Raw genomic sequence first — 23,901 nt, 5'->3', positions numbered from 1 at the left:
CCTTTTAACTGGAGAGGCCAGGGATTGAACCTGAGACCTTCAGGCCGGCAACGCATGTGCTCAACCACTGAGCTATGACCTCCCTCCCTCCCTTCTCCTCGAGTTTATTCCCCAGAAAATATATCTGAATGGCACTGGTTCCCATAGGGTTTGTTTGGGAGAGAGGGGAACACAGTGTGTTGGGGAATCACGATTGTGTGTTCTTAGGATGTTTCGGCACATCGTGCATTGTTTTGATGCGGTGTGGTGTGTGTACAGGTTGGGGAGGCGAATTGTGCTTCTGAGGGGTGATGTGGAGCAATGCGGCGTCGGTCCTGGTGAGGGGGGTGTCCTCATTTCAGGTTGGCAGTAGCCCTCGGATATGAAAGGCCTCCGGTACATGTTTGTCACCTGCTTTGAGAAGGGTTTGGGGATTCCGGCCGCCTCTGAGCGACTGGCACATTGACACATTTGTGGGTCTCCATATTCTGTGCAGTTCAGAAGATACATTGTGGTTTTGGCGTGTCGTGGGGGGTGGGGTGACACTTTGCCTTTGGGGGACAACTGGATGGGGTTTGAAATGCGTGCATACGGAGGCCTGTGGTGAACCGAGAGGCTGTGAGATTCTCCGGAGACTGCGATCCAGCAGAGTTTGGCATATTCCCAATAATTTGTGTGTGTGTGCATGCTTTGATTTTGAGGGTCCCCATCAACCGGTTTGGTTTGGGGCAGATTGCGCAGGCCAGGCTTGGGGGATCCCCTGCCCCTTCTCTCCCCACCTTGGGCAAGGTGAATTCTGCAGTAAAAGGGGCGGGGCTTGCTGGTGGGTCGGGGTGGGTACATGAGGGGGAGAGGAGCTGCTGATTGGCTGTTGTGCTGCCCCGGCTCAGACAGCAGCGGCAGGAGTGCGTCGAGTTCTGTCCTTCCGCGCCTGGCAGCCGTGGGCACAGCATCCCTGGCTGGGGCGCAGGCAGCTCCCTCCTCTCCCCTCTGTCTGTCTCACTCTTTCTCTCTCCCTTTCTCTTTCGTTCTCTTTTCCCCATTCCATCCATCCATCCATCCTCCTGCCTGCCTGCCTGCTAGACACCCCCAGGAGAGTCTGGGTCATCCAGACTGAGACGCCCAAGCCGCCAACATGGGGGTAAGTTGCGCATTCCTCTCTTTTTGTGTCTCTCTCTCTGTGTAGCGAACAATACCCCCCAACACCTTTGGGTTTCTGTGCATCATTGCACCTGTATATACCGATGGGCAGCCTTGCTGTGCCCTTGTGTTGCGTACTTGCGCTTCTAAACACGCCTCCGTGCCCGCATTGCATGCACGCGTGTGGCCGCGTGCGCACGACGCTGTACATCCGCATCTCTCGCACGCGCGCGCCATCCCTGTATCTGCCGCTGGCTTACCTCCCTCTCACCCACCTCCTGATGACACATACCTAGAATCCTGCTCGCTTGCGCTGTACGTATACAGCAGGGAAATGTCTGTGCAATCCGCGCAGATGTGTCTATGCGCACTCGTGTACGGTGCCCGTGTGACTCCTTAATCCCGTGGATCGCTGTGGATCATGATTTTGTGCGGTGTGCCCCGGCATGTATTTGTATGTGTCTGTGCATGGGGGGGGGGCGTATGTGTCCCTCTGCAACGCAGGAGCTGGTACCCGTATGAAACACCCTCCGCCCCCACCCTGCCGGTCACCTTCTTTTCCCCTCTGCCGGCTCCATGCTCACACGCAGCACATCTCTGTCCTTGTCCTTGGAGAGCGCGAGGACTGCGAGACCATTTTCCCCCTGTGTCCCTCCCTCTTCTCTTCACCGCATCCGCTAGGATGTGTGGACCTCATCCTGACAGTTCAGGACGTATTTTTAGCTGTGCTGTGATAAACGAAAAGCTTATCATCCCTTGGAAAGTGGTGTCCGCGCAGCGAGATTCATGATTTGGTGATGATGATGTGAGATTCAAGCCTTAGAAACCGAGACTCTCCTTCCTGGGTGTATGTTTTGGAGAGGGGTGTCTGGAATTTGGGGCGCTTTTTTTACTTGGATTTCTTGGTGGGGGGCGGCGGAAGGGGATGATAAAACCTTGAAGAGGGAGGGAAAGGGGCTGGCAGGGAAATGGCAGGCAGATCTCTCCCTCCCCATGGGTGACAAGATGTCAGCGCCGGATGGAGAGATGAAGGAGAAAGGATGAGTCATTGGGCTGGAGGTGGGGGGAGAAAGAGAGAGAGAGAGAGAGAGAGAGAGGAATGGAGGATGAGAGATGATGAGCAAAGGAGAGGAAGAGGGGAAAAGGAGAGGCAGCTTTAGAGGAATGGAAAAAGATGGAGCGAAGAAAGGGAAAGCACAGGAAATGATCGCCAGGCACCCAAAGGCGGTGCTCGGGAGAGGAGGGCGCTGTTATCCCCCCTCATTGATATTCAGGAGCTGTTCTCTCCTCTGGACGGGGGGGGGGGGCAGGTGCTAGTGGGGGCTGCGGCATCAGAAGGCAGCAGCAGCAGCCCCCCTCGTTTTGTGTAGGTGGCGCCAGAGGGGGGGGGTGCCAAACAAGAAACTCACCCCCACCCATCCCCCTATTTCTGAACTTCTATCATCAACATATGCTGTTATTATTATTATTGTTGTTGTTGTTTAAATTTCTCACCCACCTAGAAATATACTTTGCCCATTTGGTGTCCTTTAGCAATACAGTCCTAGGAGCGTCCAGTGACAGAGAAATTCATTTAGGAAGGTCACCTTTCCTGTTCATATTCGCCGCCCCCCGCAACGCCACCTTTCCTAGCCTTTGCAACATCCAGCAAAGGGATGTTGTTTGGAAACGGAGGAGGCCGGAGGAACGGAGCTGGGGTGCTTTCTAGATCCCTTGCGCCTCGATCATCACCAGGAATGGGAGACATAAACGGGATAGGATTCCCTCTCTACGCGCAAATAAATTCCTGATGGTTCCCAGCGGGAGGAGAGTGGAGAATCTAGTATTAAAAGCCCCTATCTTTGGCTGGGGTGGGGGCTGGGGAGAGAATGCAAGAGGAGAAAGAAACAGACTGGGGTCAGAGGAATGATGGCGCGGATTTCCAAAAGACAAGCACTCTTGTCTGTATGTGTGTGTGGCTGCGGGGAGCGGGGGGGGGGAGGGGGGAGGGAAAGCATATGGGCAGAGAGCAGCTAATCCGCCTTCCTTTCTGGCAAGAGGGAGGGGGCACATCAAAGAGACGGGGAGAGAGAGGGCACCATTGCAGCAGCTGTAACCTTGCAAAGAGCAGGAAGGGGAGAGGTGGAACGGGGGGGGGGGGGAGAGAGAGAGACAGGATGGGGAGGGGGAAAAGCATAGGACCATCGAGTGGGAACGGGGTTCTTTAGCTGGGGACGCACCATTATTTAGCTTTCTTTTCCCCCTGAAGAGAAAGCGAGGGGGAGGTATTGATGGCTGCTCAGCCTCCCCTTCTGCTTCCATTGCTTCCCCCTCCCACATGAGGTTTCCCCCCCGCCCTCGCTCCCTCCAGTCCCCTTTACAGGCTCCTATATTTGGTGTCTGCGGATAAGGAGAGGCAAGCTCTCGTTGCCAGCGTCTCTCTGCAGCAAAGAGAGGAAGGGTGGGTTTTTTTGTGAGGGTGGGTAGGAAATACTGGGAGAAAGAGAAGCTAGACAGAGATAGAGGGGGGTTATTCTAGGCCTTGTTTAATATATTATGGGCCTTGGAAAAGGAAAAGGAAAAGGCAGCTGGCTCCCTAGATCTGCTTCCTCACCCCTCATTTCTTGGCTGTGGGAGTTTCAGGGCCTAGGGAGAAAGGGATTCCCAAGCCAGAACAGTGTATTTCCTCTGGTTTTTATAGGGGAAAGGCATCCTCTTTCTCCCCCCTTCCTCCCCAGGCCAGCCTCTCCCCCCTCTGCCTCCTCTTGCCTGGGTCACCCTGACCCAGTCGCTCCCTCCCCAGGAATTCATTCCGGAGCCCTGCAAAGGCAGCCAGAGGGTGCGGAAAGTGTCTTGTCCCTTTGGCTGGGGATTTGCATTTGCTACCCTTCTTCATCTGCCTCTTCCTCCTCCTCCTCCTCATTTGGCACAGGGCTCTGCGGCTGGTGAGCCTTGCTGCAGCGCTGGCACCACGCCAGGGATTTCTCCCTTCCTTCCGTCGCAGCGCCGCAGAAAATGGGGGTGGCGGTCAGGCCTGATGGAGCTGGGGAGGCCGGCGGGCACCTTGCCGGGTCCCGGGTGCCCAGAGACCCTCCCCCCAAGCTAGGCACGCCCCTCCACAAAAGCCCCCTATCTCCAGCTCAGAGTAACCAATTGCCTTTAGTCATCTCTCAGAAATACATCAGCAGGTTTGGTCCACAGGGACATCCTCTTTTTATAACTAGTGTTATAGGAGGAAGGATGGGTTCCTCTTCTCTGTACTGCAGTATGCCACATCCCCCCCCCCAAAAAAAAACCCCAAGCGGCAACTGTGGGAGCTTATAAACTCTCCTTTCTCAACCATTGAGCTTATCAAAGAGTTGGGACATTTTGCTTGGGGAATACAGTATTGCATTCTAACCACATGCCCCACCAACTGCTTTCCAGGTCTCTTAGAGGGGGGAAAAACACCTTGTGTGAGACTGCAGTATTCTCCACTGTAGGAAATCTGGTAGACATCAGTGTGTGCCACTCTCATGCACACAACTAGTCCGGAAATGGACATGTATATGCAACAGCATATATCTGCATACTGGGAAGGAAAGCACATTGGAAAAGCATTGGGGTGCTGGTGGTTCGGATAGCATGCAGAGTGCATTCTTTTTCTTTCCATGTGATTCTGTGCATATTTTGTTCATGGTTGCACATGCAAGAGAGAGACTTGTCAGGGTTTCTAAGTGTATCGCATGCCTGCCTCCCCTTGGTGGCTTGGGGCCTCAGTACATGTGAATATCTGTAAATGTCAGCCTCGCCATTTTGTGTGTGGGGGGGATTCTACATGTGCATGTATACTGATTAGCATGTCTAAGGGTGTGCATGCTTTGTATACTCTGCTCTCAGGTTGTATACCGCTCTTTCCAAACATCTCAGCTTTCTGCCAACGCTTTGAATTGCAATGGGTGTTCTGATAGGGACATGGGTGAATGAGGACGTCTGTTGAGGTTCCCTCACCCTGAATGGTCATCTGATGACCGGCAGGAGGACAATCCCACTCTCAGTCACAAATCAAGGCCCAAGCTTTTTGCTCATCAGCACTTCTGGCAAAGGGCATCTCAAAGTCAGTCAAGGTCATGGAATATCCTCCTTGGGCCTTAGGAGCACATTTATTCCCTCCCTCCTCCTCTTATGTGGATAATGGCCTGGCCAGATTTTAGAGATGAAACTGCATCACAAGCCTATAGATTCCCCTCCCTTTTTCAGAAAGCACGCACCTTTTCTCTCACCCTGTTCAGTTCTTAGTTAATCTTCTTCTAGGATTGGGCCTGGAGAAGGAAGACAGTGTGGAGCTGTGTTCGGATAGTAGTTTTGAGAGACGTGTAAGGTGGAATGATGGGACCACCACTGTTGCTTGTGGTGGGCAGACTCCATCACCACCCTGTCCTGCCATGGCGCAGAGTCAAACAGGTTCTGCAGGTTTTTTGAAATGGAGAATACTACAAAACCTGCTTCACTGAAGAATGCAGCTGGGCAGAAGAACTATGTTCAAAAGAGCGTCTGGGGGAGGAGTACAGTCTGCACACAACTGCAGGTCACTTTCCTTCCTTTGGCCAGATGAAGTTCTACCTTGGATGGGTCAAGGGCATAGACAAGAAGCAAAGGGCGGAATGGGAGATCTCGCAAATCTCAACCTGCTAGTAATGCCCTCGTGTGGGGAACTCCCTGGCAACCACCAATTCTGTTTGCTGAAGATATTGGAAGGATAGGATATTTCTGTAGGAAGAGACCTTAGGCCTCAAGCTCTTCTTGTTGCTCCAAAAATCCATGTGCATTAGCTTCTATTCCCCAGTGAAGAAGGAAAGGTGCTCTGTGCATGCTCAGAAGCATCCAGTACTGCACCTGTTCCAGAGGTGCGCCAGGGCTTTTATTAAGCCAGAACTCACCGGAATTGAGTTCTGCCACCTCTTTGTAGCGTACCAGAAGCTGTATATCGGCACAGCGGCCAGAGCTGTGTGACAGAGGTGATGTTGTAATGTGGCTGCAGCGATGCCAGTGGTGGGGTGATCAGGTGGAGCTCCCCCCTAAAAAACTTGGCATCTGGGTTGTCCATCAAAAAAATAGTGGGAGTTCCTGCACCTCTTTTTCTATATAAAAAAAGCACCGTGGTGCATGTATGACAGGGTGCATAGGTTCTGCGGTTAAGGCTTACCATGAATTAAACCTTTGAAAAGGTGCATTTTTCTCAAGTGTTCAAAGCACTCTGCATATAATATTTCAGTTATGCTCCTCCGTACCCTGTAAGGCAGGCTAGTCGAAGATCTGAGAGGCTGAGAGCACGTGTCTTGCCCAAGACTACCCAGTGAGTTCAGTAGCTAAGATCTTTCCATCTCACAGCTCATTGCCATAGTCCTTGCATGACAGCAGCATCAGACAAGCACGTGATGCTCTGATCATGTGCACCCCCAGAAATGCATGCATGGAAACAGGCTCCTCTGACACACTGGGTTCGAAACCTGGCATGCAGCAGGTTACATTCTGTGCAGTTACCAAGGCACCTAACACGGGTGCGAATTCTGATGCCGTGTTTGAGACCATGTGTGCAGGGCTCAACGGTTTGCCCTCAGAAAGCACAGACTAACCCCTGAGCAGGAACCCATGCGCAGCTCTGATTGCGCAGATCGGGGTGATGCAAAGCAGTGCGTATGTGGATCAATGCTCAATGCTCAATGCTCATCAAATGCAGTTGTAGATGCAGTTGCAGTTTATCAGCCGGCAAAGCAGCATAATTCTGGGTCAGTTCACCCAGCCTAGTATTGTCTCAAGCAGAGGGCTTCCCCAGCTCTTTGTCCTGAGATGACCTTTAACTGGAGGTGCCAAGAACTAACCAGGGGACCTTCTGCAAGCCAAGCACATGCTCTGCCACTGCGTTTTGCCTTAGCCAGCTCCTTAGCAAGATGCCACCTCTTCCGGGTCTCCTACTTCCCTTACAGGAGCCCTGCAGGGCTTCTTCCATCTTCTCCTGGTGGCAGAACTATGGCAGTCAAAATGTCTCGTCATTTCCCAGTTGGGGGCAGGGGGCGGGGAGAGAAAGCCACAAATTAAATGAGGAAGAAGGAATGGCTTCATTTAGTTAGTTGAATTTCTAGAGAGACAACAACACTAAAACCACAACCCAATAAAAACCAGTAAGTGGATTAAACAAAGGACAAAGATAAAAATATAGTATTAATTGTTTTAGGCCAATGTCTGCTTAAGCCCGTGAAGAATTGCATTGCTGGAGCAGACCGTGGGAGCCGGCTAATCCAGCATTTTGATCCAACAAATGTTCCTTAAAGCTCACAAGCAAAGCATGAAGGTGATAGCTTATTGTTTAGCTCTGGTATTTGAGAACTGGAGATATACTGTTCCTGAACACCGAAGTTCCATTTATCTGCCAGTGCTAATAGGCTCCGATAGTTCTCTGTGAATTTCTCTAATCCTTCTGTTCAAGCTAGTGGAGATTACTGTGTTCCATAAACCAATTATGCTCTGTGTGAATTAGGTCTTGCGGAATACCTTGTTGTTCTATGGACTCTTCATATATAGCAGGGAGCCTATGGCATGGTCAGTGGTCAGGGAAGATGGGAATTGTAGCCAAACCAACAACTGGAAAGTCACAGGTCCCCCATCCTGACATATAGCCAGGAGAGATGTATTGGCTGGTCTGAGTGGTTGTGATGGAGCACAGGAGAAGTTTCTTTTGATGATAAGGACTCTTGAACCTTTGGGTGCTAACGGGAGCTGCTTCCATACACAGATAGCTGGGGGTGGGATGCTTCTGGACTGCAGTCTACGTGAAACGATTGCACCGATAATGGTGTTGATTTAGGGGCTGACATTCTAGCGTGTGGCATTTCACCCCCTCGTCTCTGTTGTCTCTCTTCCCTCAAATAGTACGGCCGCTCAGATAGCTACCGCGTGGCAACCACGCAAGACAAGCACGATGAGAACTCTTCCCCGAAGAAGAGCAAAGCGCAGCAGAAGGTCCGAGATCTGGATGATCTTAAGAAGGAGGTGGCGATGGTAAGACAATGGCCTGGCACAGCGTGGGGAGGCTGGGGAGGCAGCGCAGATGTAGGAACGTGTGTGGCCTGCTCTTGACCAGTAGATGGTGCTGCAGTGGAGACTGGGGCATCTAACATCGCAGCAGTAGGGAGGACATTTGTGGGGCAGGAGATCTGGGGCAGTAAGTGGAGACACCACCTAATTCTCTCTCTCTCTCTCTCTCTCTCTCTCTCTCTCTCTCTCTCTCTCTTTCTCCATCTGGCGTTTTCCAGACCGAGCATAAAATGTCCATTGAAGAAGTGTGCCGGAAATACAACACAGACTGTGTGCAGGTGAAGGAAGCCATTGATTTCATCCAAGGCGTGATGCTCAACTTTGCTTCCTTAAGGGTTGGGTTGGCAAGTGCGGCCTGGCCCTCCTGGCTAGTGGGGTATTGATGTGGGGGAAACAGCTGGCTGGCCGAGGTGGCCAGCAAGGGAGCTGGGCAGTAGCTAGCTATGTGGAACAGAACGACCCTGCAGGATTGTGGGAGCTGATCTTTATTTTCTAGATAGAATTGAGGGGGCAGGATGAACAAAGCAGTATTAGGTGCTTTATCAATCATCCAGTCAGTCAATCAATCAATCAATCAATCAGTCAATCGCCAGCAGACAATAGCCAATCAACAGCCAATAACAATAGTCAATTATTCAATAGCTAATAATTTCAGAGGTGCTGCAGCATCTAAAACAGAACCTGACACAAAAGTATGGGAAGCCCTATGCCAGGTATAGGCAAACTCAGCCCTCCAGATGTTTTGAGACTACAGTTCCCATCATCCCTGACCACTGGTCCTGTTAGCTAGGGATGATGGGAGTTGTAGTTCCAAAACATCTGGAATGCCTGCCTTATGCAGAATGAAGACAAGAAAAAGGATGCCTTTAGGCACATGGCTTCTCCCAAAGAATCCTGGGAACTGTAGCTTACACCCCACAGAGCTATAATTCCCAGTACCCTTAACAAACTACAGTTACCAGGATTCTCTGGAGGGAAGTCGTGTGCTTTAAATTGATGGTGGGTGTGCAGCAGGTGGCAGATCAGAGACACCTGACCCAGCAGCACTTTTGTGGGGATGGCTCAGTAGGGCATGGGTGTCTTTATTTTGCCTGTCTCCCCCTCTCAGGGTCTGACCCACAGCAAAGCCCAAGAGATCTTGGCCCGAGATGGCCCCAATGCACTCACCCCGCCCCCCACCACTCCCGAATGGGTGAAGTTTTGCCGCCAGCTCTTTGGGGGTTTCTCCATCCTCTTGTGGATCGGTGCCATCCTCTGCTTCTTGGCCTACGGCATCCAGGCAGGAACTGAGGACGACCCAGCGGGAGACAATGTAAGTTCTGGGGGAATGGCATCTGGGGTGGGGGCATGGAGGACAGAGCAGGGAGGCAAGGCGGAGGGGACGGGACCCCATGCAGCTTCTGACATGCCAACATCCTGCTTCTGCCCATTGTACAGCTGTACCTGGGTATCGTCTTGGCTGCTGTCGTCATCATCACCGGCTGCTTCTCCTACTACCAAGAAGCCAAAAGTTCTAAGATCATGGAGTCGTTCAAGAACATGGTGCCCCAGGTATGAGAGGAGGAACAAAGAGTTGAGTGAATTGCATGGGCCCATCCTATGAGTCCTACCAGCAGGTAACCAATAGCAGGGTGTGAAACCCTCTCTCCAACTGAACTCCAAACTTTTCCCATGGCCCATGAGATTTTGCCAGGATTGATGCATGAACTTCCAGCTGCAATGATGGCTCCAGCCTTTACACTCTAGGGTTCCATCCTGGCTCCACCACCCCTGTCCCATCAGGCTTAGCCATGGCCCCCCAGATTCCACTTTGTCTATGTCAAGTAGTGATAGCAATATCTCACAATGAACTACAAGATAACACCTGCATTTTGGACATCGGGTCTCCCACCTGTGAAATGGGAAGAGAAGTACAAAAACAACCCTGCCCCAGTGTGAATAAAACGACACATTAATGATCCACTGCTGACTGGTACTGTTGGTATAGGCGGGATCCTTCACAGGTTGGAAGTGCTGCTACGTGTGTGATGAGTCTTAACAACATGAGTGATAACCCTATTACTTCCATCTCTCTTGGAGACGATGCTCTAAGGTGATGTGTTTTAGGGGATCTGTGTGCCAGTAGCCGAGAACCCAGAATGTCTGCCTACCTACCTGAGCCTGCCTCTCTCACCCTGCAGCAAGCCCTGGTCATCCGGGAAGGCGAGAAGATGCAGCTGAATGCCGAAGACGTGGTGGTTGGCGATCTGGTAGAGGTGAAAGGGGGAGACAGGGTCCCGGCGGATCTCAGGATCATCTCGGCTCATGGCTGTAAGGTAAGATCTGCTCCCCTCCCCATACCGTCCACACCAGTGTCTCCAGCCCTCTGCTTCTCAACAGGCATCCGGGACCATCATCACGGTGTCTTTTGCCATTGGTTTTCTCCCATTCTGAACCAAACGTTGCCCTGTTCTTGCACTTCCAGTGAGAGCTGTGCTGGTCCATTTAACAGCCTAGTCAATGAATTAATTCAATGAGCCTAGATACACATGAAGAGAAAGAAAAAGAAAACCCAAATGGTTCTGAAGAAAATTGCTTTATTTTAGATAATGCATGAGGCATCCTCTTAAAAAAGCATCCCCTTTTCTCCCTCTGTCTCTCTCCCTAAGGGGAATATCTGAAGCAGGCATCCCCAAACTTGGCCCACCAGATGTTTTGGGACTACAACTCCCATCATCCGTAGCTAACAGGACCAGTGGTCAGGGATGATGGGAACTGTAGTCCCAAAACAACTGGAGGGCTGAGTTTGGGGGTGCCTGATCTAAAACAACTGTGGCTCATCTTAGTTTGCATATGTATTTGCTGTAAAAATTATTTATTTATAAAAAATCTGCAACCTGCTTTAGTCAGTGGCACATATTTTGAGCCAATATTTTTAAATTGCTTAATCCACATTGCTACCCTAAAACCATGAAGGGAAGGTTTTTGGTTTGTTTAGGGTTTTTTTTGTTTTTTTTAACATGAGAACTTCACAATGCATTGGGCTTTACCTTTGCCGGAATTTCATAATATATGAAGCAGCTGTGCTTCAGAGCCAAAACTTAAACTTAATCTTGAAAGTCAGACTTTGAGAGCCTTGAATTTATTACATACCACCTTTGAGAATCTGGAAATCTAACATTTGAATTTCCACATCGAAGTTAGAACTGAATTTTTAGAACTTCCTTAGGGGGAAAAAGAACTAAATGTGCAGTGTTTTCTCTCCAGGTGGACAACTCCTCATTGACTGGTGAATCAGAGCCACAGACGCGATCTCCTGATTGCACCCATGACAACCCTCTGGAGACAAGGAACATCACTTTCTTCTCTACCAATTGTGTAGAAGGTACAGCCAGAGTTTTATCTGCAGATGTGAGTGTGTATAGGAAGCAGTTGGAGAAGAGCCTGGGAGAAACCCTCACAAGGTTGCGTTGCTATGATGGAGGGCCTGTTCACATCGATAGCCCTCAGTTAGCTTAATGCCCCTTCCTTTTCTCCATGGAACCTTGGGAAATGTAGTTCTGCAAGGGGAAATAGGGATTTTTAACAGTACGGATGCTGGCGGGAATGAGACCTTAACTGGTTGCCCATCCGCTACTGGGCCAAGTTCAAGGTGTTAGTATATGGAGCCCTTAACAACTTGGGACCAGTTTACCCACGAGATCGCCTTGCGCTGCATGAACCCAAATCAGCTGCTTCGATTGGCAAAATGGGCACTACGACAGTTGCCACATTTGACCCCTTCCTCATTTGATCGCTAAGTGTGGCTGCACCTAACCTTGGGAACTCCATGCCCATTGAGTTCAAGCAGGGGTCTTCACAGAACTCTTTTGGGCGCCTGCTAAAAGCGGTCTTGTTTAGACAAGCCTACCCAGATGCTTAGTAGGTAGAGGTCATTTTAATTTGTTTTAGAATTTTAACTTTGGTACAGTTTAAAGTAGAGCTGCAATTTTTTCTTGTTTCAACTTTCTGGGAACTGCTTTGAGGTAGGGCTGTTTGCTTTTTTAACAATCAAGCAGGGTGTAATTTTTTTGTTCTAACCAATTAACTCTCTCTCTCTCTCTTCTGCCTAACGACAGTTCTCAAGATTCTTTTTTTGGGTAGTGGTGGTGGTAGCAACCATTAAACTGGCAGAAACCTGGTAGGAATCCCTGGTGCCCATCGAGTTGTCTCTCATCTCCCCAGGCACGGCACGCGGGGTCGTCATCGCCACAGGGGACCGCACCGTGATGGGCCGAATTGCCACACTCGCCTCGGGCTTGGAAGTTGGCAAGACCCCCATTGCAAGGGAGATCGAGCACTTCATCCAGCTGATCACCGGCGTGGCTGTCTTTTTGGGGGTTTCCTTCTTCGTCCTCTCTCTGATTCTGGGCTACACCTGGCTGGAAGCTGTCATCTTCCTCATTGGCATCATTGTGGCCAACGTCCCCGAGGGGCTCCTGGCTACAGTCACCGTAAGTAACTCGGGGCTGTAAATGTTCTTGAGGAAGCAGTACGGAGAAGGCAATCTAGGCCTGCAGCTGGAGATCTTGTGGGAGGAGAGATCTGGCAAAGGGTGGCATTTTAAGTCCACGCAAAATGGCAAATCCCTACCTCCAGCTTGCCCTAGTATGTTTAAATCAAAGTGGTTTAACCACCTCTGACTCGTGTTTCTCCCCTCAAGGTATGTCTGACCTTGACAGCCAAACGCATGGCCCGCAAGAATTGTTTGGTGAAGAACTTGGAGGCCGTCGAGACCCTGGGCTCCACCTCCACCATCTGCTCAGACAAAACGGGGACCCTGACTCAGAACCGTATGACCGTTGCCCACATGTGGTTTGACAACCAGATCCACGAGGCTGATACTACTGAGGACCAGTCTGGTGAGGGCAAGAAGGGTACCCCTTGTTGGTTTTGGGGTGGGAAGTGCGATGAGCTGTTGGCGTGATGCATCTTCTTGTGTGAGGCATTGTGAAATGGGGCAGCTCCTGTCTCTCTGGATTTTTCTCCTCACCCCATTCTCCATTTCCTATCAGGCCACACCCGCACCATAAATTTAAAGCGCTATGAACAGTCAGTTCCCCAAAGAATTATGGGAACTGTGTTTTGTTGTGGATGCTAAGAGTTGTTAGGAGAGCCTCACAGAGCTACAATTGCCAGAGTTTCCTGTGAAGAGGGATTGACTGTTAATTCTGTAGCTCCATGAGGGGAATATGGAGTGTCCTAACTCCTCTCAGCACCCTTAGCAAACCGCACTTCCCAGAATTCTTTGGGGTAAATCATGACAGTTGAAGTAGCATCGTAGTATTTTAATGGAGTGGATTCTACAGCCCAGATCCATTTCCTCCCTCAGCTTAGAACGTCGCTGTTCAGTCCTTTCATCTGACTTACCCTTCTTTGTAGGCACGGCCTTCGACAAGAGTTCTGCTACCTGGGTGGCTTTGTCCCACATTGCAGGGCTTTGCAACCGAGCTGTCTTCAAGGGAGGTCAGGAAAATGTGCCCATCCTCAAGGTGAGAGCAAGACACCGTGAGAGAATGTGAAGGACACCATAGTTGGGTCTAAGCCGGGAGGTGAAAAGTCAGGTATTGGGGTGGCACTGGGACCTATGCTGAATATCATTTCAAACCAAGATGCCCTTTGCGTAGTTAGGTTTAAAGGTGGGTGTCCTCATTTCTCTCATCTCCTTTCTGAGTGATAATAATAATAATAATAATAATAATAATAATAATTCTACTATTATGTATCAGCTTCCACACACATCTTAAGGTGATGTTCGAGATTCGATAACAACACAGAAAATAACATCAGATAGATAAATTTAAAAACAATACAAAGCAGACACCCATGGCAGAGATCATTCAATTAGGAAAGCTTTTCAGAACAGAAATCTATTTGTTTGTTCTGGAAAATAGTATCGTTCGTGGCTGTCAGTCTGAAGTGTGTGAGATATGGAGGGTGGCTGTGAGGGAAAGAGGTTACAAAAGATTGCTGTGACTTCTGCCAAGCAAAGGAATGTGGTAGATGAGGGGGGCACTGTGAGAGATGGAAATGGCCGCCTCCCTGGTTTAAAAGAGCCTCCATTTCTTCACAGCGTGACGTGGCAGGAGATGCTTCTGAGTCCGCCCTGCTAAAGTGTATTGAGCTCTCGTCTGGATCCGTCAAACTGATGAGGGAGAAAAACAAAAAAGTGGCTGAGATCCCGTTCAACTCCACCAACAAATACCAGGTATAGATGTCTCAGGGTGGCGCTGTCAACCCTCAAAATGGTGTTAGCTGTGCTAAGAGGTCCAGGGCAAGGTGACATTCCACATTAACAGAATATCTCCCTGTACTAGGGCGCTTGAAAAAGCCGATGGTATTCCTTCAGTGGGGAGCTGCAACATTAATAAAACTCCACAGCTCCTCTTCAAGATTTGATGGCATTTGCTAGAACCTTCTCCCCAATATTATTTTCCTATTCATCTATAAATGCAAGTCATCCACACCCTAGAGCAGGCATAGGCAAACTCGGCCCGCCAGATGTTTTGGGACTACAACTCCCATCATCCCTAGCTAACAGGACCAGTGGTCAGGGATGATGGGAATTGTAATCTCAAAACATTTGGAGGGCTGAGTTTGCCTATGCCTGCCATAGAGCTTCATCTTCCCACGGTCCTGTCTTCTAGAATTTTCCTTCGTAGCTTTTCACCTCACTCCAGGCTCATTTTCTTTTGTCTTTGCTCATGTTCAAAATGATCTCGCGACATTGCAAAACAGACCTTCACTTTTCATAACAGTCCAAAAACTATGAAGTCAAATACAATAACGTTCTGTAACATTCTTGTTTGTGGCAAGGCCGTGGCCATGTGACATTGAAGCCGGAGAACACAGGATCTATCAGTGAGAACGACGATCAGATCTTAGCTTGTGAAAAGGGGGCTGCGTAAACGCACGGGACTTTGCCAGAGATTATAACTCTGGCTCCTCCTCAGCCGAAGGGAGGAAGTCTCTTCTTCTGCCCCTCAGGAGTGATCAGATAGCTGTGGTTGACATATGTATCTTCCAGCTCAGCAGAACTGCCCCACCCGACCTCACCCCTCCAAGATCCTAAAAGGCTGTGATGACTTTTCCTAGAAACCTGACACTCCTCTGCAACGGGGAGTGAGGATCCCATCCTGGGTCTGGTTCTAGCCACTAAATTGTGTTCCACAGTTCCCATGGAGAGGACTGAGTCAGTGATCCCAATACAGTTCCCCATTCCAGGATTCTCAGGCCCATCAGCCTTAATCCTGCCTCTTTAAACGACAGCTGGAGAGGATTAGTCAGGATTCCCTGTGGCCAGCAGTCCGGAATGATTGGCCTCAGTGAACAAGTCCCTCTGGAGCCAGGAAGGTAAATTGAGGCCTGCCTCTGCCCAAGCCAAAAGTGGAACCAGCTACGCCCTGTGATGCATCTTACAGCCCATCACCATAATCTGATGCCCTACGTCATGTCGGCTGCCATGCCAGCAGGGCTTCATGTAAGCCTCGCTTACCCAGATCAGTTGAGTTTGGCCATTGACCGTCATGGTATCCAAATATAAATGAATGGGGGAAATCAAAGCACTTTCATCACCAAGTGCCTCGGGGCCCAAAGAGCAGGGAAAAACACGGACAGTTTTTTTTTATTATTACTTTTTTATTGATTTTCAAAAACAAAACAAAATTAAATAAAACTTAAACTTTAATATTCAACCTTTTTTATCTTCTTATTTACCCTGCGCAATTTCGCGCCCGAACTTCCCTCCTTCCCTGCTTCGGTTTTCCCAATTTACATCAATTCCTGCAGATTTTTAATTACATTCTATATACATCACAAGATTTATATTAGCCCTGCTACAGTTTTTAAACTTCTACAGTTATTTCGTATATACACAACAAATTTACTCCACTCCTCCTCAAACTTTGTCACTTTTTGGTCTCAAATTTTATAACTCATTTTTGCCAATTCAGTATACTCAAATAATTTCGTCTGCCACTCCATCAGGGTTGGTAACTCTTGGGATTTCCACTTTTGGGCCACAATAATCCTTGTGGCAGTCGTGGCATAGAAAAATAATTTGCAGTCTTCTTTTCTCACTTCATCTCCTATTATCCCTAATAAAAAAGCCTCTGGTTTCTTTGGGAATGTATATTTGAAAATTTGAAAAACACGGACAGTTGAATGTTTGTCCCCCAAAATTTACATCATGGAATCACAGAACTGTAGAGTCGGAAGGGACCCCAAGGGTCATCTAGCCCAACCTCCGGCGATGCAGGAATCTTTTGCCCAATGTGGGGCTCGAACCCACAACCAGCACTACCAGCAGAGCTATCCCAAGGATCATCAAACATGGAAGCTGTCTTGCTTCACACCGACCTAGTTCTCCTGCAGAAATTCATAATGGATTCTAGCTGCACAGACAGGGTAAAAAAACCCAGCCACCGGTTGATGTACAACCAGCATATTCTGAAATAAGAAAGGTTAGCTGGAGGCATGTGGGCAACACTGGGCCCCGGAAGTGTTGTACGGGTGGCCTGAACAATTTATTTAAAAGAGCCACAGCCGCACCATATATTTAAAGCTCTGTTATAACACTTTGAACAGCCATTACTTTCCCTGAAGAATCCCGGGAGCTGTAGTTTGTTAAAGGTGCTGAGAGTTGCTTTGGAGACTCCTATTCCCCTCAAAGAGCTATAATTACTAGAGTTCCCGGGGGGGGGGGGAGATTCATTGCTAAACCACATTAGACTGCGGACGTAGGATTCAATGTTCTCCCAATTTTTATTTTTATTTTAAATACAAAACCCTATCACTCCATTACTCACGGAAATATAGTACATAATTATAGAATCGTAGAGTTGGAAGGGACACTGAGAATCATCTGGTCCAACTTACTTCAATGCAAGAATCTTAACTAAAACATCCAGGACAGATGACCATCCAACCTCTGCTTAAAAGCCTCCAAGGAAGGAGAGGACACCATTTCTGGAGGGGGTCCATTCCACTGTAAAACAGCTCTTACCATGAGAAAGTTCTTCCTGATGTTTAGTCGGAATGTCCTTTCTTGTAACTTAAAGCCATTCGTTTGGGTCCTATCCTCCGGAGCAAGAGAAAACAAGCTTGCTCTGTTTCCCACGTGGCAGCCCTTTAGATATTTGAAGATGGCTATCGTATCTCCTCTGTCTCTTCTTATCCAGTTTCTCCATAGCCCTTATTGCTGGAGGGACGTGGGTGGCGCTGTGGGTTAAACCACAGAGCCTAGGGCTAGCCGATCAGAAGGTCGGCGGTTCAAATCCCCGCGACAGGGTGAACTTCCGTTGCTCAGTCCCTGCTTCTGCCAACCTAGCAGTTCAAAAGCACGTCAAAGTGCAAGTAGATAAATAGGTACCACTCCAGCGGGAAGGTAAATGGCGTTTCCGTGCACAGCTCTGGTTTGCCAGAAGTGGCTTAGTCATGCTGGCCACATGACCCAGAAGCTGTACGCCGGCTCCCTCGGCCAATAAAGCGAGATGAGCACCGCAACCCCAGAGTCGTCCGTGACTGGACCTAACGGTCAGGGGTCCCATTACCTTTACCTTCATCGTCCCTCCTCTCAGTCTCCTCTTATCCAGTTTCTCCATAGCCCTTATTGCTGGTGAACTAGCTTACTACATGCAGGGAACTTCTTTACACGGATGACAATTTAAAAACGTTTGAAGTGTACCCGTCAATCATTTTGCACCTTATTTTGTGTTTAAGATATGGGTTGGTTCTACGTGGCGCACTGTCCTCAAATAGCACCTTGGGTAGGATCTGGGAATGCTACCGCTCTCTTTTCCTCTGTCCCACAGCTCTCGATTCATGAGACAGAAGACCCCAACGATAACCGCTACCTGCTGGTGATGAAGGGCGCACCTGAGCGCATCCTGGACCGATGCTCCACCATCCTCTTCCAAGGCAAAGAACAGCCCCTTGACGAGGAGATGAAAGAAGCTTTCCAGAATGCTTACCTGGAGCTGGGAGGTCTTGGCGAGAGGGTGCTAGGTATGCCTGGCTGCGGAGAATGGACTCCCTGGGGGAAGATGGGAAGAGGGCTGGAAAACATGAGATGCAGGTGGACAGGGTGGGCTGCCTGCCAAATTTCATTCGAGACTAAGAAGCTACTACAATGCCAGTAGGGAGCCTGCTGAGCTCAGCAGTAACCCAGAGTTTCCAAGCCCTGGTTTTCTGGGCACCAGTAGCTTTTGAGTGCATAAAGAATTGTGCCCATGGATTTGGAAGTTTCAAGCTCCTTAAAAAAGAGACCATATGTCACAGTCCAGTCTATGGGCGATCGAAGCCCTGGCTGAGGACGTTGGGACCGGGGGCAAAATGGCGGGGCGGGAGCACGAATGAGAGTCCAGAAGCCAGGGGTCCGAGGGTCAGGAAGCAGGGGGTCACGAAGTCAAGGGCCCGAGGGTTGAGAAGCAAGGAGTCAAGAAGCCGAGGTCCGACGATCAGGAAGCAAGAAGCCCAAGGCAGGAAACGTGTTGCTGTGGCAAAGAGCCAAAGGGAAATGCTGACCTTATATCCCTTCCCGACTCTTGCCACCTGGTGCAGTGAGTTACCAAGCGGCCTCACCTGTGCGGCTGAGCCTTGCCTCTCCAGAACAAACTTAGGAAGGCCCCAGTCCTGCGAAGCCCTACTGGTCACAGGGCCTGGCTCCTGCACGCACTCCTGACTCCATAAGAACATAGGAAGTTGTCTTATACCTAGTCAGACTATTGGTCTATCTAGCTCAGCATTGCAGACTCTGATTGGCAGCAGCTCTTTAGGATTTCAGAAGGGGGGGGGGTTGCCAGCCCTTCCTGCAAATGACAGGGATTGAACCTGCGACTTTCTGCATGCAAAACACCTTCCTTTCTCAAGTTAGCACCTGGCGACAGGGCATCCAAAGGGCATATTCCGAGGGGTTTTGCCTCCTTCTCACCCTCCAGGTTTCTGCCACTTCTTCATGCCCGAGGAACAGTACCCCAAAGGGTTTGCCTTCGACTGCGACGATGTCAACTTTACCACCGACAACCTCTGCTTTGTTGGGCTCATGTCCATGATTGATCCTCCCCGTGCTGCTGTGCCCGATGCCGTGGGCAAATGCCGAAGCGCTGGCATCAAGGTAATGCCGTGTCGCTTGCCTTGAAACTGAGTTGTGGGTGCCAGGCGCTAAAATTCAGCTACCCCTCGAGCAAACTGACTGGCTGCTGCAGGAAGGCGTTCTTGGCCCACTGTGGAGTGCTCTGGAGTGCCGCAGCTCTTTTGAGATCCTTTGCTTGGGTGCATTTGTCTCTGTGGAGGGGCAATCGTGTCTTATAAGCAGCTCACTCATTCCCTAAATCTCAAATTTGCCCATAGGCTTCGGAATCAAGGGGTTCCTTTGCTTCTGAGCGGTCATGAACACGAACATGAAATTTATTACGGTCAGAGACCAGCTTGAGAAACACAAATGGAACTACAGTCCCAATAGCAAAACAAACATTTAAAACAATATACGACAATGGATTTTGAGTTTAAAAGTGCGATAGGCATATAAACACATACAAACTTTAAAATAGACTACCTTAGAAAAATGACCCAAAGTCACCCATGGGTTTGGGAATTTTCATAGCAAACTAGATTGAATCGGGGGATGGTCTGCGCCTACAGATCTGTGCTCAGAATCTGATGACAATCCGGGTCATCTTGTGGTCTTTGCCTAACAGGAGAAGATCAAATTTTTGCTTTACCGGGAGGTCAGTAAGCCTCACCAGCAGGGGGTCAATGGTTTCTCTACGTACCTCATCATAAAAGGGACATCTAAAAAATATGTGTTCAGGGCTTCCTATATCCCCCAAAGGGCAGGCGCAAATTCTCAGGTCATATGGGACTTTTTTAAAGGATCCTTCCAAGACTGGCAGTCGCTTGATTAGCCCAAGGCCTGCCAGGCCTTCTGTGACATCAGCGCAGCTAAGCCAAATGGCATCCAGCGAGGCTGTGGCACCTTGGGTTTGTATCAGGGTTGAGATACATACTGAGAAAGGCACCAGGAAGGAACTGGTATCATGCTGGCAACCACCCAGGCCTCCCCAGGGGCCCCTTGTTCTGCCCTGTAAACCCTTAGGATGGAATGGATTGGACCAGGTGAGTCATGCTGGTTAGCTAGCCAGCCTCCTCCTTTGCCTACACTGGGACTCCTTTGGTAACCATCACTCTTCCCCCACCAGGTGATCATGGTAACAGGTGACCATCCCATCACAGCCAAGGCCATTGCGAAAGGTGTGGGCATCATCTCTGAAGGTAACGAGACCGTGGAAGACATTGCTGCCCGGCTGAACATCCCTGTCAGCCAGGTCAACCCCAGGTGAGAGGGGTCAAGGTGTGTGGGTGTGTAGGGGAGGGGGCAGAGGCTGGAGACAAACATAATGAGGCTGGGGAGATGGCGCAAGAAGCAGATAACTCTTCCAAGGCAGAGAGGAGGAGGGAGACTTGGAAGAACATTGGCTGGGGTGAGGGAGGAACAAAGAAAGCTGTGGTGGCCTGCCTTTGGCAGTTTGGGGAAGTTTTTAATGTGTGATATTTTAGTGTATTTTTGGTTTCTATGCAAGCCGCCCAGAGTGGCTGGGGAAACCCAGCCAGATGGGCGGGGTACAAATAAATTATTATTATTATTATTATTATTATTATTATTATTATTATTATTTTGCTGCCTATCGTGAGACGGTTCGCTCCATGAATTTAAGCAGATCTCGGCTTGGCAAATACCAGAACGAGAAGCCACATGGTATTAGGGCATCCAACGCCGTCTAGCTACAATACAAATGTACCTTATTCAATTGTTATGGCTCTCTCCCCCTGCCCCCTTCCCTGTGCGAGGATTCTGGGACTTGCAGCCTGGTGGGAGCCCTCAGAGGACTACAGTTCCCAAGAGAGAAAGAATGACTCTTCAGCCAGATTAAGCCCGTAGTGGAGATATCTCACTGGAGCTGCTTAGAATGAGAATATAGCAAAACAATGCTCAATTGCTACCCCACAAGAGATCATAGACCAGCCTCCCCCAGCCCTTTTGGACTAAAACTCCCGCTGGCCCAAGCCAGCATGGCAAATGATTGGGTATGATGGGAGTTATAGTACAGGTCCCGGGCTGGCTAGTCGCTTCTTCCTTTTCCTGTCCTGCCTGGTTCATTGAGCTTCTATAGGATAGTCACATTTCTGTAACAGAAGGTTTCTGTCCAGGCGCTTTGGTTCCTCTCATGGTGAGGCCAGCCCTGAGTAAGGATGACCAGGTGCATCTTCTACCACCTTGACGCTGTCTTTTTGCCCACCTAGAGATGCCAAAGCCTGTGTGATCCATGGCACCGACTTGAAAGACATGGGCACAGAGCAAATCGACGAGATTCTGCAGAACCACACGGAAATTGTCTTTGCCCGTACGTCCCCGCAGCAGAAGCTCATCATTGTGGAAGGTTGCCAGAGACAGGTAAGGACATCCAGCGGGATCCCAAACCGGCCCCACAGAGCACAACCAACTAATCTGGCTGCAAGGTGTTGTTTGTTAAGATGCTAAGAGTTGTTAGGAGGTCCCTATCCCCCTCACAGAGCTACGGTTCCCAGAGTGGTTTAACAATCCCTCTTCACAGAGAACTCTGGGAATTGTGACTCTGGGAGGGGACTAGAGGTCTCCTAACAACTCTCAGCGTTTTGGGCAAACTACAGCTCCCAGAATTCTTAGCGGGGAACCATGCGTTACCCAATCTCTCTGCGCATAGAAAACTCAGGGAGAAGAGTTCTAGCCTAGCGTTTTCTTCTTTGGCTGGCTTGTTAATGTGGAGGGAGTTGCCTCACGGGGAAGCTTGCAGCCCTATGATTTCCCCACCTGCCTCTATAAAACAGCACAATCCAAGGAATTTTAGCGCAGGGCTTGCCAACCTTTCTGAGCCACTGGGCACATTTGGAATTTTGAGGAAGGTGCCATGGGCACCGGTCAAAAAATGGCTGCCATTGTGTGTGTGACATAACACAAAATGGCCGCCGCAGTCAGCATGTAGGAGAGGCCGAGCTGGCGCAAACAGGGACTGAGCAGGAGTAGCGAATGGTCTCTCATGCCCTGTGTGTTTTTGAAGGGAAATTTGCTGAGATATTTTGCAGGTGCCTTAAGAGATACTGACACACACACACACACACACACACACACACACACACAGCCTCCCATTAGTATCATTTTGGGAACGCCTGGAAGTTTGTGTGAACTTAAGGTTGCCAAAGACACCCTTCACCCCAAAATATCACCCAGCCTGCTCTTCTGCAAAAATCAGCAGGTAAAGCTTATATGACCAATTTTAAAAAGCCAGAAACCTGTCTGAGAAAGGCTTATGATATACAGTGGTACCTCGGGTTACAGACTCTGCTAACCCATAAATAGTACCTCAGGTTAAGAACTTTGCTTCAGGGTGAGAACAGAAATCGTGTGGCGGCAGCGGGAGGCCCCATTAGCTAAAGTGGTACCTCAGGTTAAGAACAGTTTCAGGTTAAGAACGGACCTCCAGAACGAGTTAAGTTCTTAACCTGAGGTACCACTATACCCCACTGCAGGCTCACAGGCAACACTTCCCACTGCCATTCTTTCCACAGAAATCATCCCTGGATGGAGACGCTGGGTGATTGCCCATCTCTGTTCCCCACAGGTGAAGCCTTTTGGGCCTTCTTCTGGCTCTGAGTGTGCATTTCTCTCTCTCTCCCCACACCAATAGGGTGCGATTGTGGCTGTAACAGGCGACGGCGTGAATGACTCCCCCGCCCTGAAGAAGGCAGACATTGGGGTGGCCATGGGGATTGCCGGTTCTGACGTCTCCAAGCAGGCTGCTGACATGATCCTCTTAGATGACAACTTTGCCTCTATTGTCACTGGAGTCGAAGAGGGTAAGCTCTGAGGATTGCCGGACGCAGTGAAGAGGGGGACTGGATTCATAATCAGCGAGCGCTAAGGGTGTGAGCAGAACCTGGTTATATAGGTACAGCTTCCATCTTGCTTCTGCTGTGGGGGAGCCTCTAAAATGGCAGGGCTGTAAGCAGCTGAGCTTTACTCAGAGTAGAGCTGCTGGAATTCACGGAGGTAAGCTAGTCATGTCCGTTCATTTCAACAGGTCTTCTCTGAGTAGAACTAGCATTGGCAGGATCCTATAAACAGGATTTTCATTACCTCAGCCAGGGGCAATAGCCCCCCGGGGGTGTTGGACTATATAGGAAGCTTGACCATCTAGTTCAGTATTGTCTACACGGATTGGCAGCAACACTCTGGAATTTCAGCCAGCCAGTAATTCCAACAACAGTTGTTGTTGTTGTTGTTGTTGTTGTTGTTGTTCATTGTTAGAATTTATATACTGCCCTGTACCTGCAGATCTCATCCAGAAGGGACTGCATCTGTTATCCCTGATCTAAGCCATCCCCAATAAATGCCTGTGCAACTTTCGTTTAAAATCTCCAGGAGGCAACTAGGACAAATTTATTATTTAAACTGATTCAATAAATATTCTGCGCGCATTACGTCCCTCTCAGTACCTGAAGGCAACGCCTCTTAAACCGTTCTTAGTGGATTGGCTGAGGAATTGTTCCTTATTCCGCCTCTTCAATTCAAGATCCTTCTAAAGCAGAGCTTTCCTAACTGCGTGTCGCAGCACATCAGTGTGTCAGCTGCAATGTGTAGGTGTGTTGCGCAAATGCTCCCCATGCCCCTCCTGGGGC

The 23,901-nt window shown here is 49.5% G+C and overlaps 1 protein-coding gene across 1 annotated transcript in view; it reads left to right on the top strand.

Annotated features, from left to right (window-relative positions):
* Positions 1-880: 880 nt before the first annotated feature.
* ATP1A3 (ATPase Na+/K+ transporting subunit alpha 3) overlaps positions 881-23,901 on the top strand; it is a 33,337-nt gene continuing 10,316 nt past the window's right edge. Inside the window, exons 1-16 of the mRNA XM_081018626.1 lie at positions 881-1,120; positions 8,008-8,136; positions 8,391-8,450; positions 9,281-9,484; positions 9,610-9,723; positions 10,353-10,487; positions 11,419-11,536; positions 12,376-12,644; positions 12,854-13,052; positions 13,573-13,682; positions 14,264-14,398; positions 18,003-18,195; positions 19,128-19,303; positions 20,388-20,524; positions 21,490-21,640; positions 22,911-23,079. Coding sequence (XP_080874752.1) covers positions 1,115-1,120; positions 8,008-8,136; positions 8,391-8,450; positions 9,281-9,484; positions 9,610-9,723; positions 10,353-10,487; positions 11,419-11,536; positions 12,376-12,644; positions 12,854-13,052; positions 13,573-13,682; positions 14,264-14,398; positions 18,003-18,195; positions 19,128-19,303; positions 20,388-20,524; positions 21,490-21,640; positions 22,911-23,079 — 2,305 coding nt within the window. The 5' untranslated portion in view covers positions 881-1,114. The remainder of the gene's footprint in view (positions 1,121-8,007; positions 8,137-8,390; positions 8,451-9,280; positions 9,485-9,609; positions 9,724-10,352; positions 10,488-11,418; positions 11,537-12,375; positions 12,645-12,853; positions 13,053-13,572; positions 13,683-14,263; positions 14,399-18,002; positions 18,196-19,127; positions 19,304-20,387; positions 20,525-21,489; positions 21,641-22,910; positions 23,080-23,901) is intronic.

The sequence above is a fragment of the Podarcis pityusensis genome (assembly GCF_964106645.2).
Source record: "Podarcis pityusensis genome assembly, chromosome: 8".
Lineage (NCBI taxonomy): Eukaryota > Metazoa > Chordata > Lepidosauria > Squamata > Lacertidae > Podarcis > Podarcis pityusensis.
This window is presented reverse-complemented; position numbering and strand designations above follow the sequence as displayed.